This window comes from Passer montanus, unplaced genomic scaffold (genome assembly GCF_014805655.1).
Source record: "Passer montanus isolate IOZ18808 unplaced genomic scaffold, ASM1480565v1 scaffold1, whole genome shotgun sequence".
Classification (NCBI taxonomy): Eukaryota; Metazoa; Chordata; class Aves; order Passeriformes; family Passeridae; genus Passer; species Passer montanus.
This window is the reverse complement of record NW_024356504.1, coordinates 21,491,391-21,503,674: the sequence shown is the minus strand read 5'-3', so window position 1 is coordinate 21,503,674 and position 12,284 is coordinate 21,491,391. Positions and strand designations below refer to the sequence as shown.

At 39.7% G+C, this 12,284-nt stretch overlaps 1 protein-coding gene across 2 annotated transcripts in view; it reads left to right on the top strand.

The window, feature by feature from the left end:
- The window catches only part of NCKAP5 (NCK associated protein 5), a 354,162-nt gene that overhangs the window by 325,487 nt on the left and 16,391 nt on the right, over positions 1-12,284 (top strand). For both annotated transcript variants that reach the window (XM_039700287.1, XM_039700277.1), the window contains exons 19-20: positions 307-433; positions 2,973-3,160. In XM_039700287.1, the coding sequence (XP_039556221.1) occupies positions 307-433; positions 2,973-3,160 (315 nt within the window). The remainder of the gene's footprint in view (positions 1-306; positions 434-2,972; positions 3,161-12,284) is intronic.

The following is a 12,284-nucleotide window of genomic DNA, read 5'->3' as shown; positions in this document are numbered from 1 at the left end:
GGATAAAATTATCCAAAAATGTTGGTGGAATCAAAAACAATGTTACAGGGGGGAAAAAGTTAAAATATGGATTGTATCTGCCAGACTGTCTCAGGGGATCCGCAGGACAAGAATGGATTATTTCCCCCGTGTCAGACTGATGATTACTTGCTTGAAGGGGTTAGACTGGTAATGCACACGTTCCCAGTTGAGCTACCTGTTTATACTGCATGGTGAATATAAAATGTGCTGCTCCCAATACTATCTTCAGCATTATTTTTATATATTTGCATTTTCTGACTTGCTGCCATACCCTTCTTTGTGTAGGACACAGCTCTAAGGGTGTGCATGTACTCAGCGAGCAGCACTGACAGTGAGCCAGAGCCAGAGTACAAAACCACTTATTTCAGAACTGCAGAGGAGACTCTTGTGGAGTTAAAGAGCAACAGACAAGGTAATTGAAAATTGGTACATAAAGATGTATGTCCCTCATCCCCACACTGACTCAGCAGCAGATGGTGTCCTTCATTGAACTTTCTGTCTAGATTTTACTTTCTAACCCAAATCTTTCTTCAGTCTAATTTTCCATTAACTTTTTATTACCTTTTTCTTTTTATTATGTGTAAATTCTTTTTCCCTTCTTTCACAGTTTTTGCTAATGGGGGCTTAACTTGTAGGTTTTTATACATAAATCTCTGTGGTGCAAATAAAAATAATTACATTATTACAAAATTGAAAAGTGACTAGAAATATAGTTTTCTTTTTTTTTCTTTTTTGTTATACAGCCAGTTGAAATAATGCAGTGATGAAGGCCACAGTTTCCCAACCTCTGTATCAAGGTGATGTTGGTTATGGTGCCACAGTGAACTCTCTCTCATTTTCCTCTCTGTATATATTGCAGCTTTCAAGTAAGAAAGCTTTTAGTGAGAATTGATGGCAATTCGAAATTTACTGAATTCCACTAGATAAAAATACATTAAGTGAAGTTCCTGAGATAATAGTTTTCTGTGTGTTTAATAACCTGGGAAATTGCTGCCTTGTCTCGATCACCAGCCTGCTGTGCTCGGAGCCACCTTCCCGTGCAGATGTGTGCCCCGGGGGCGGCGAGGGGAGGGCAGCTCTGTCCTTGTCCTTGCCGCCCAAGGATCCCTGCAGGTGGGGAATTGTGGCCAGTGCAAGGTCCTGGCACAGCCTGGGAGCTGATGCCTGGCCTGGCAGAGATCAGCACCTGCAGCACCATCACCAGGTGACGATGGCACAGAGCAGCGCGGGTGGCTGGGTGCTGTGCTCTTCAGTGTCTCCAGCATTTGGCATTTTCAGAGCTAATCCATTGCTTGTGATTCCATGGGAGAGAGCAGAATAGGAAGCTAGGGCCATTTATTTACATTAGTGCTGCAGCTTTGTGGGTTTAATCTGTAGAAAATATTGCAAGTTATTTTAGTCAGCCCATAAACACTTGTTTTTACAGATTTTGCTTTTTACAAAGCATATTTTAATGCAATAAATGTGGGGTTTTTTAAAGAAGTAAATAAGCTTTTTTTTTTCCCTGCATTCATCACAATTTGCAAAAAAAAAAAAAACAAACCACCCTATTTTCATCATGTGTTAACAGTTGCTTTAAATGGCAGCAGATTCCAAGTTTAATGATATCTAAGCATGACATAGGGTGACCATCTTACATAGAGATCCATTAATTTTGTGTATATGCCTCCTTTTTGAGCCAGTAAGAGAATAAAATACGTAATTGTGATTGAGATGAATAGACGATTATGACACATTATTGCAAAAGTATTTCTGCTGTGCTCATTCCTCATCGTCAGGGTTTCTGTCCTGTGCTTTCTAAATGCTGTTCTCACATGGAATTAACAACCATGCTTTATCCCATTCTGTGTTCAAAGGTCTCAGTGTCTTTATGCACACAATTGATATAACCTCAAAACATCCACATGAGGCTGGGGCAGGGGCTCCAGCAAACCAATCCACAGAGAATATTTTTATATGAATAGATAATTGCATTTATTAGCTGAATCCCCAAACTCACTGGCTGCACAATTATAATGTTGGAGTGATTATCATTTTCCATTTATGAGCAGGGAACAGAAAGACTGGGTGCCCAATGCAAAGGCTATTAAAAGTCAATGATAAGACTTTTGTTGATTTAATGGGCTTAGCATGAGATTCCCAGTGCATTGCCCAATGATACAGAGAAGGTCAGTGGAGTAACAGGGAGTATGCCAAATATTCCAGATCCTTCTGTTCCAACCATGAAAGTGTTTTGATCTCAGTATCATAAATTGTTGCTACCCTGATGTGATTCTGTTAGAGGCATTGGAGGCAGACCTTCTCCTAAGGCTGTAGGTTATAAGGCAGAGTTGGAGTTTGTGTAACAAGAAGTGTGAGGAAAGAACTTAATGTTCTCATAAACATCTGTCTCCTGTGTGCTTTCATGAAGCTGCAGAAATTTCCCCTGGCTTTATTTTGTTCTTCTGAATGAGCTTTCAGCCTTGGACTTCAGAAACCAGGGCTTTATTCCTAATGTTGTTGTGCTACAGCAGCATTTAAAGCAAGCACCACCTTCTTACCTTACTTATGTGGTTTTTTCATGCTGTTGTACTCCCAAGTACAGATTATTGTACCATACTGAAGGGTATGCTAAAGGAACTTAGCACATCTGCCATGTAAGTCTATTAAAAGAGAAGAACAAAATCTTGCTGCAAATAATTAAGTGGGAAGATCCCCCAAATTAACGACCTTGTCTATAATTTGAAAAGAAAGGAAATTAATTCTGTCTGCCTCATACTATCTCCTCCAGCTCAAACATTAAGTGTGAACAGTCCCCTGTATATGCATTGGAGAATTAGAAGATAGTATTTTTAATGTTTCTATTGCATTGTATTTCAGATAAAACAATTTAAATGCATTTTAAAATTGTGAAATTACATTAAAATCTATGTAGACTGTCACAATGATATTATTTGTTACATCTCTTGCAGCTATGCAGGAAAAACAAAGTCAGAGAAGGTCGTTTTTGGGGAACCCAATGTCAATTTTGGATTTGTACCAACACAGTCTCTATGGCCACTTTAGGGAGGATGGACCTGAACAATTAGCACATTACAGTTTAATTGAGCAGCTGAGTGGAGCTTCCAGTAAAGACAGCAAGACCAAGGAGAGCCCAAGTGTGAGTTACTGTAATTTTTATATTATTTCTCATTTTGCTCACTATTTTTTTTACTTCCCTTTTGTTTTTTTTCCTGAGTGTGTTGATTGATTACTAAAACCAGGAGACTTGGAAAAAACATGACCTGCAGAAGAGTAAAGATCTGAATATTTTTAGAACAGAATGTTACATTTGAATGCTCACCTGTCACAGAATTAGACTTACAAAATTGACAAGTGGGGACAAGCTAGTGCTTGTACTCCACCATTACTGAGGAGGTGAAATTTAAAGCTAGCAAGTAAACACAGAATTTATCTTTTAAAGCTGCTCCTTCACATATAATTACATTGTTTGTACAGAACAACATGGATTAAATGACTTAAAACTCTGGAGAAGTATTCCTGAAAACTCAAATGAAATTGTGCTATGGAAATCACCTGTCTTGTTTGTTCTGAGATCTTGGTGTCAGATTTGATGGTTTTAAACATTATTTTGATGAAGATTAGTCCTGAGTTGTTGGCTTGACTTTTGTGCGAAACAGAAACAAATTTGTTTTCTCCTCTTACTTCATGTGAATCCACTTCCTTTTCTGTGTCTAGAAGTATTGAACTGACATCACACAGTCTCAGCACCCTGAAGAACTTTTCAACCTGTTGTTTTCCTCCTCTGTTCTCATGCCTTCTCCTCTCATCATTTCACTCCCTTTCCTCTCTCCTTTGATCTAACAAGCTAATTTCTTTGAAAATAGACACTCAGCCATGATCCAGTGTAATCATTTTACTTCCATGTTCAGTCTGTTTCCCTAGCTCTTCTTTTCAGACACAAACTCTTTTATTTTTGTGTGTAGCACTCAGCACATTTTTGGAGTGTTACACTATAAACAAAGGTGGTAGCAAAAAATAAGGAATTATGCTGGTTTGAGATTTATTGGTGTAGTGCATAAATGAAAAAGAATTTTCATCTCTTCCCAGACCCCAGTTTTCAGTTTCAGGAAATGACTGTGCCTTGCAACTTCAGAGGATTAACCAAAGTTAGAGTCTTAGAGCTTTCAGGAATCTGGGCCAAATATGCAGAAGGAATATGAAGAACAAAATGGCAGCAGCCCTGTTTATTCCAACCCTGTTGGCATCAAAGTCCTGCTTAACTGAATATTAAATTCACCACAAACTTCAAAAGAAAAATCCTGAAATGTATGTGCCTAATTTCCCAACCAACCCAATTTCATTATTACCCAGAATGTGATTCCATTTTTCACCACAAACTTCAAAAGAAAAATCCTGAAATGTATGTGCCTCATTTCCCAACCAAGCAATTTCATTAGTACCCAGAATGTGATTCCATTTTAATATATGTGGGTCATGTTAGAAAGAACAATTTCAAATAATCTGACTTCATAGGTGGGAAGGGAAAAAAAAAAGGAAAAAAAGGCAGCAAAAGGGTGTTAAGAAGGATACATGCAGGAAAATAATTTGAGCATCCATTTAATTCCTTATCTTGAACATCAAGAAATTCATAGCTTAATTATGTGTAGGAGATTAATTATATATGTGTGCATATATATATATATATGTGTGTGTGTGTGTGTGTATGAAAAGAATACATAAAAATCAGTTCTGCCTTCTGAAGGTTCTGAAGGCCAAGGTCTTTTGCTATTAACAGAGCAATTAGATTTGGTTCCAGTACAGAAGAGTGACTCAGAGTTGCATCTACTTTTAACTAGTTCTTTTCATGTATTCCTTATATATGATGTCTCTGCAATGTGCCCAGTCAGCCTCAAAACCTAAAGAAAGCCATTGAACAGGCCTTAGGATCCTGTAAAAATCCATCCTTTAACCAAAAGGCATCAGGTGTAGCTCAGCCAGCAGCAGCATTTTTCATGCATTATGTTGGGGAGCTCTTGAGTTTACTTTTTAAGGGTCTGAAATAGCTCTCCAAACAGCATTGCCTCTCCCTGAACAGCAAAAGCTCAATAAAGCACTAGAGATTTGCCTATTAGTATTAAACTTTTCAGAATGACAAATGAGAGGAAGTAACCATGAAAAGCAGGTTGCCCTGAACTCCTTGTTTGAAACAGCACAGCAAATTTTTTCTGAGCTGTATTTTGTCCAAGAGAAGAAGATCTAGAGTCTGTTTAAATCAGAGCTGTGTGATCTGCAACATTACCCACAAAAAGAGGGGGACAGCAGAGATAGAGGCACTTTATGGCTGACAAATTTTTAAAAAAAAATCTAGGTGTATAAATTTTTGGGGAAGAATAATGGGAATTCGTGCAGAATATTTGGTATTTTGAAAAATGAAATTGTGCAGGCTTTGAATTTAATTCCCAAGTGGTGTTTGTCAAGCCTTGAAAAAAAACAAACAAAAGATGTGTGTCAAAAAAGTGTCATGATGGGCAAAATGAATTTACAGTGCTTGTCTGAAGAGCAAGTGTGCTGAGACAGTGTGTGAGCCCAATTAAAATGGGCTGTACAGCTCCAGGATGGCAGTGGTGCAGACTGGGGGCTCTAATGAGGCAGTCAGGAAGCTCTCTTAGCCCAGACTTGGCATTTGATTTGTCTCCTTCCCAACCAATGCATTCACCAGCATTGCCTCCAAAGTTTGTACACAGCAGGTTTCATCAGCAAAAAAAGTACTGTACAGGAGCTTCAGAAGAGAAACAACTCATGGGCCATTACTGTGATGAAGGGACACTGCAGGGACAGTTTAAGAAATTAAAAAGTGCTTTTAGACATTGAAAGGAAAAATACTTATTGTTACAGTCTTAAACAGAATCCTGGTTAAATTCTCTTGGCATTAAGACCAATTTTACGTTACTTTTGTTTTGACCTGAAAAACATGTTTTGAAATTGTGTCATACTGCAGAGTTTTGGATGAGAAAAGCAAATCACAATTTCAAAGACAGGAATGAAATGCATTGAATCATCAGCAGAAAACTTTCACTTAAATTAACAACTGTGGTGCATTTTCTTCATGCAGGATTTTCCAAACAAGAAACATTCATTTTCTGATCTGCAGACCACTGCAGACAGCCCATGGGAGACACCTTGTCAGTGGAACTTCACTGAGCCCTGCATTAAACAGATGCTCCTACTCCTTGCACACTGGGAATGCCCTGAGCACTTTGCCGACATCATGACCATGTTTATGCAGTGAAAAAATTATTTCACATTTCATCAGTTAATTTATTATTTAGACTTCAAAAGCTCAAGTGACTTTTTTCTTACAGGAATTCAGAAAAGAAGATGGATTTCCCTTCCCCAGGCCCATTGTTTATTAACATATTTTATAATCAAACAGGAACCATTAGGAGAAGTAACTGAGTTGGTCAAAGATTTTATTACTTAATCATCCTTATGGTCCCAAAGAATTATGAAAAATATGTTTACTTCTCTGTCCTTAATCAACCATCACATGCTTTTACTCTGTAATACAGCCCTTCTTGCTCTCTTGTCCCCGTTACTCAATTTATAAGTCACCATCAAGGCTTGCTTGGGATTTCAAACATGACTTGAGAACTTTAAAGAAAAGATCCCTTATGGAAGGAATTGGTACCCATCAGAAGTTTCTAATTCCTCTTGTTTTCCCCCAGTTGTGATGAGATACATAAGAAATCTGATATTTCAGGCACAGTTACCTTGTTAATTGCATGGGCACGTGAACTGGGGGACTCGTGTAACAAAAGAGTTTTCTCTGTGCAGTGTGAGTTCTGGCCACATCCGCCATGCAGGGTTTGGGTGTGTGGAACAGATGATTCATGAATGAGATCAAACCCCCGTGCCTGGAAATCCAAGTAGACATTAGAAAGAGCTGGCAAATACAGGCCAAGGAAAAATTAGAGATGTTGCTGCTGTTTGGGCTGCACTTACAAATAAGACTGACCTGGCGGCATTCCCAGATAAACGCAAGGATTTTACAGCTGAGTGAGCTGATTGGGAGTTAATGCTGTATGATTGACCTGTGGTGCTCCCATTCTCCTATTAGCAGAGAGAATACCCACTAAAGCACCAGAAACAAGGCTAAGTCTGGTAATTGCACAACACTTGCCATCCTCCAGGATCTCCGAGCATTAAGCTGATAGTAGAGAGGGTGTTCCAGCCTTGCTGAGTTACAGCATCACTTAGAGCAGCCCAGACACCTCTGCAGGCTACACTAAAGAGAGTGAGGGGGAAATAAAGAAAGGCCTGAGCTACTTGTCCTTGTGTCTCATCTCCTACAGAGATCACTAAGACTTGAGCTGGGGTATGAACTGGCAGCACACTGGGTACTATTCACCTCTTTAGGCAGATTGGGAGAATGTGCCAGAAAAGTTTGTGTGCCTGATTTGGGTCCTTGGAGACCCTTTCTGAAGGTGCCTTCCTGTCTCTGAAAGAGAGAAGCTCTGTGGCTTTTGAATTAAGTCTCTTTTAAAAAGGACTCTCCATGTTTAAGTATCAGAAGTAATTCTAAGGAGACCATGTGCACCCTGCTTTCACAGAGAATTAATTTTTTCCACATTATCAGATGTGCTTAGGGAGGGATTCTGCTTATCACATGTGGAAAAGCCTAAGATAATGATTTTGGTCCAATTAGCACTTGGGAAGAGCTATATCCTAAGACTTTAAACTGGAAATGAGGTATTGCCCTGGGGATCTACTTTCTTCCTTTCCCCTGACCAGCAGCTGCCTTATCCTGAACAGCAGACTTTCAAACTAAAGTTAAAAATATGAACATTGCCCCAAACATTCCTCTCATGGAAACTTAATAAAAGTCAGCCATTGCAGTTACCATCTGTATTTGAGAAAGTGAAACCACATCTCAGGACACACTCTGGAGAGCACTAAATAACTGCTTTCCTTTTACTTTCATATAACATGAATGCCAGCAGCTGGGGCAGCCCTGGGTGATATCTTGCTGGGCTAGCAGGATCTGTTCTGCTGTCTGGAAATTGGTGACAGCAACATGGCACTCATATCTCCCCCCCAAAGATTTTTTTTTCAGTATTCTTGCCATGTCACACATATCTTCCCCTCCAAGATCTGTCTTCCTCCGTGATTTTTTTCTCCTGATTTTGCAGCATCTGCGAGGTTCGTTTGGGCATCTTTTGGCCCTTTGCACTACACCTCATGTAATCCTGGTCCATTTTCTTGTAGTCACTCAATATCCCAAGTTATTTTTTTTTCCTTCAGTATACAATCCATGCATCCAGCATCTATGTCATGTTACAACCAGAAGAAAACATGAAATGTTTTCTTCTGGTTGTAACATGACATAGATGCTGGATGTCTTTCTCTGTCTTGGCTTTTTTTTTACAATGTGTGTGTTTTTGCAAATATAGAGTTTGAAGCAGCACTTGGAAATTATTATACCAGAAAGTAATTCATGGTAGAAGAGGTCCCCTTTCAGTAAGAGAAATAATGTAATGGGCAGGATCAAATACAGAAATTAGGTGACAGTAGTTTGCTGTGTTCTAATTACATAATTTAGTTTACATCATATCAAGCGCAGAAACCTCACCTCCTCTTTGCTGTTTTTTCTGATCAGGCTTACGAGGGAGGAAGATGATGAGGTGGGGAGGGAATTGGCTTCCTTTGTTTTCCTAGCCCTGATCAACCTGGGATATTAAGGAAGAAATTGGCATTGTACAAACGGTTGGTGGGAAAGAAGTCTGCAGTCTCATTCATCCATCTTTGGTGCAGTCTCATTCATCCATCTTTGGTGTTTTAAGATCTTTGCTTTTTTTCAAGTAAGGAATGAATATGTAAAATATTTGCATGTGTTCATAGAGGTAATCTGTTAATGTAAACATTTTGTGGTATTAATACTCAGCACCACCATGTGGTGCATGGCCTCATGGGGGGCCTTCGAGCTGCACATTTCCCCATTTTGTCAAAATTGCCTCAATAGGATTTTCCTTCTGACAGGCTTGGGGCTGCAAGATTTCCTTTCTGTGTAATCAGTGGGGTTTGATTCTCTGATGAGTGATGCAATACTTGTGCCATCAAAGCAGGGACTGTCTGAGTAATTGCCTGAGTTGAAGTAAAACCCATTGTCAGGGGAATTATATAGGAGTATTTGACAACCTAAGTGACAAAAACCACAGGAGCATGGTCTGATAAGAAAGCAGATTTGACCATACCACCCATGGGAATAATGCAGAATTAAATATATTTTTTCTAACCTGATGTCTGATTTGCTCATGTTAAATTAGAAATAGGCTAAGACATCTGCAGACATCAACAAATCACTCGTATCTGCATGTTTTTTTCCCTTCCACAGGACAAGTTCACATTCTAAGATCTGCTTCCAAGCCTTATATTCCCAATGAGGTCTTTATTGTTTCTAATACCTTGCCATCAAAGTTGCCCCCAAAAAATAAAGTGAAGAGACAGTAAAACAAGCAATTTGAAGCCTAGCTAGGCAGTCATCTGGGACCAAAGCCTCACTTGACACACATCACTTAAGAGAAATGTTGTGTGGTGTGGAAGAACATCCTTACAGCCAGCCTGAGGAACTGGCTTGGCAACAGTAAAAAGCTGCAGTTATAGGAGACTCATTTCTCTCCCTGTGCCTTCTAGGTGAAACTGCTGAGGTTTCTTATGCTGCTGAGAGTTTTAGTAAAAAATTATGCAATGGAGAGTGGTTCAGCAAGGAGGTTGATAGCATTCTCCATAACTTCCTTAAGTTTTTTAAAGGCTTTGGCAAGAGAAAACATTTGGAATGCAGCGTCCACCAGAGAAAATAACTTTTTTAATGGTATGCAAGGGACATTTTTAGGGAAAAGATAACCCTAAAAAAAAACCTGGAAGCTGCTATCTGCTGAAGAAGTTCTGCTTCTAGCATTAATGGCCTCAGTAGTTTTAGTACTGTGCCACCAAAGCCCATTCTGACTAGCCCTCCAGCTGGTATAAAGGCTATTTTATGTTTGGTTAGTATATTTATGGGGATGGGTAGGTGGCGACATTTTAACTCAAATATCTTTTAGCACATAGTTTTAAGAGTATCAGTGAGGGACAGAAAGTCTTTGGCATCAGAGAGCAGGCTGTGTGGCATTTAAAACACATGGTGTGCAAGGCTAGCAGAAGAATGGTTTGGGTGTGAGTCTGAGAGAAGATGTGAAGTGGAAACAGGAAAGCCAAGGGCTTCAGGCATTGCTGGGCAGGCAGGTGCAGTTCCAGTGCCTCTGGCACAGTGTCACCAAGTGCTGAACTCCCCAGTCACTCACAGCACACAGTGATCTGTGCCTGTGTGGCCAGTCAGCTGCCAGGTGCAGATGTCTGGGCTTGTGATTTAAAGCCAAGATGTCCTGTGGCCACAGCTGGAGCCTTGTGCTCACTGAACCCCTTTGGCACTGTAAGGAGGGGAGAACGTTGCCCTTTCTGAGTGGAACAACTTGATCACTGGAGCAGAAACCCCATATCCCACCATCACAGCAAGTAATTTCAAATTACAGAGAGAGGCTTGTCTTTTCAGCATGTGGGAGCTGCATAACCACACTACACACTGGCCCAGATGTCACAAAAAGTGCCCAGAACAGCACAGAGCAGCTGTGCAGAGCTGTGCATTTACAGGGACTCTGCCCTGTCACAGCTCTGATGGCCTGGCTACCCCAGGTCATGTCTCAGCAGGGCTGAGTAGCTGCAGTTAGCACGGTGTGGGTAAGACCCCAACACATTCAGTCCCTGCCCACCCCTCTGCTCACTGCAGACACATCCCCAGCACTCCAGTGTCCATTTGCCTTCATAACTGGAGATTACATCTGGATTTCATAGGCACAGGGGCTCTTAGGTGGAAGCAGGAAGATCCTTTAGTCTAATAAGAACCAAAAGTACATACAGAATAAAAGTATAATTTGCTAGTGATTTCCCCGAGTGGAAAATGTTCTGGGCTGTTTTTCAGAGGTTGGACAGATGGAGCTGATGTGATTTGCAGCATGGCCCAAAGTGCACTCATGTTTCTGCCATTTGTAACCTGGCATTCTTCAGTCCCCCATCTTTGGAAATAAAGCTACAGGTTTCATTTCTCTCGCCGTGGAATAGGAACATTATAATAATACTGTGGGCCAAAATAGAATTCAGGACACATCAACAGTGACAAATGATAAATATTAGTAAGCATGTGAGATAGTATAATTGTTGTAATGATATTAGTAATAAAAGAAAAAGATGAAAAATAGATTGGATCCAATAAACATCGGATTGACTCAATGAAGGTAAGAGCAGTAAGGCACAGAGGTGTGTTCAGTGAGCTGTTCGTTTTCTGAAGCTGGAAAATATTTTGACTCCAAGAGGACCATGTGATTAGCAGAGTTAAATGAGATGAATAAGGCTGTAATATTTTTGTGAATTGTTTTTCCAGCTGAAGCTTGCCTTCCCCATCTATAACAGTGATGTGTTTTGCATAAAGCACTCAAACATCACACAGAGAAGGGTGGGAAATGACTGATCTTTTAGTGTGAGAGTTCTGTACCAAGGAGAATACATGAGGAATAAGTTACACAGTGGTAGCAGGAATTGTGGCAATATACTGAGAATATGTTGGCAAATTACTTCTGTTTTTAAGAGGATGCTTTTTCTTTCCATATACACTAATATCCTAATCAACGTGGCATTTTATGTCAAATATTGACAAAAAACATATTGAAATAATTTTTTGGTGTTTATAGTTTGTTCCACTAGCTGTTTTCCTTTCCCAAAAGTGATTTGCCTTTTATTGAAATGAGAAGTTATACTAGGTTTTGTGCAGTATGACACATGGACTCTCTATAACCTTAAGAAAAATACTGGTAAATATTTTTGCAAGTTTAAACTTTCTTCTTTATAGCAGGTCCCAAAGTGTAATATTTTATCTCTTACTATATTTTTAGGCCCCAATACATAAATTTCAGGCTTTTGAAGGATTCATATTAATTTAATGAAAAATAGTGTTTGTATTTGATAAGAGAAAAATACATGGTATTTAGCAGATTTACTAGCAAAAAGTGACACAGGGAACATTGAGAAATTCACAAGATGTAGTTACATAATTCAAATGTCTAATTATCCCTCACAAAGGCTAAGAGTGATACAAGTTTCCATAGCACATGTCAGAGTCCTGGCAGCCTGAGCTGCTCATCAGTCCCTCAGTGACTGAGACACAACCTGATGGCTCTGCTCCCATTAGTGCCACC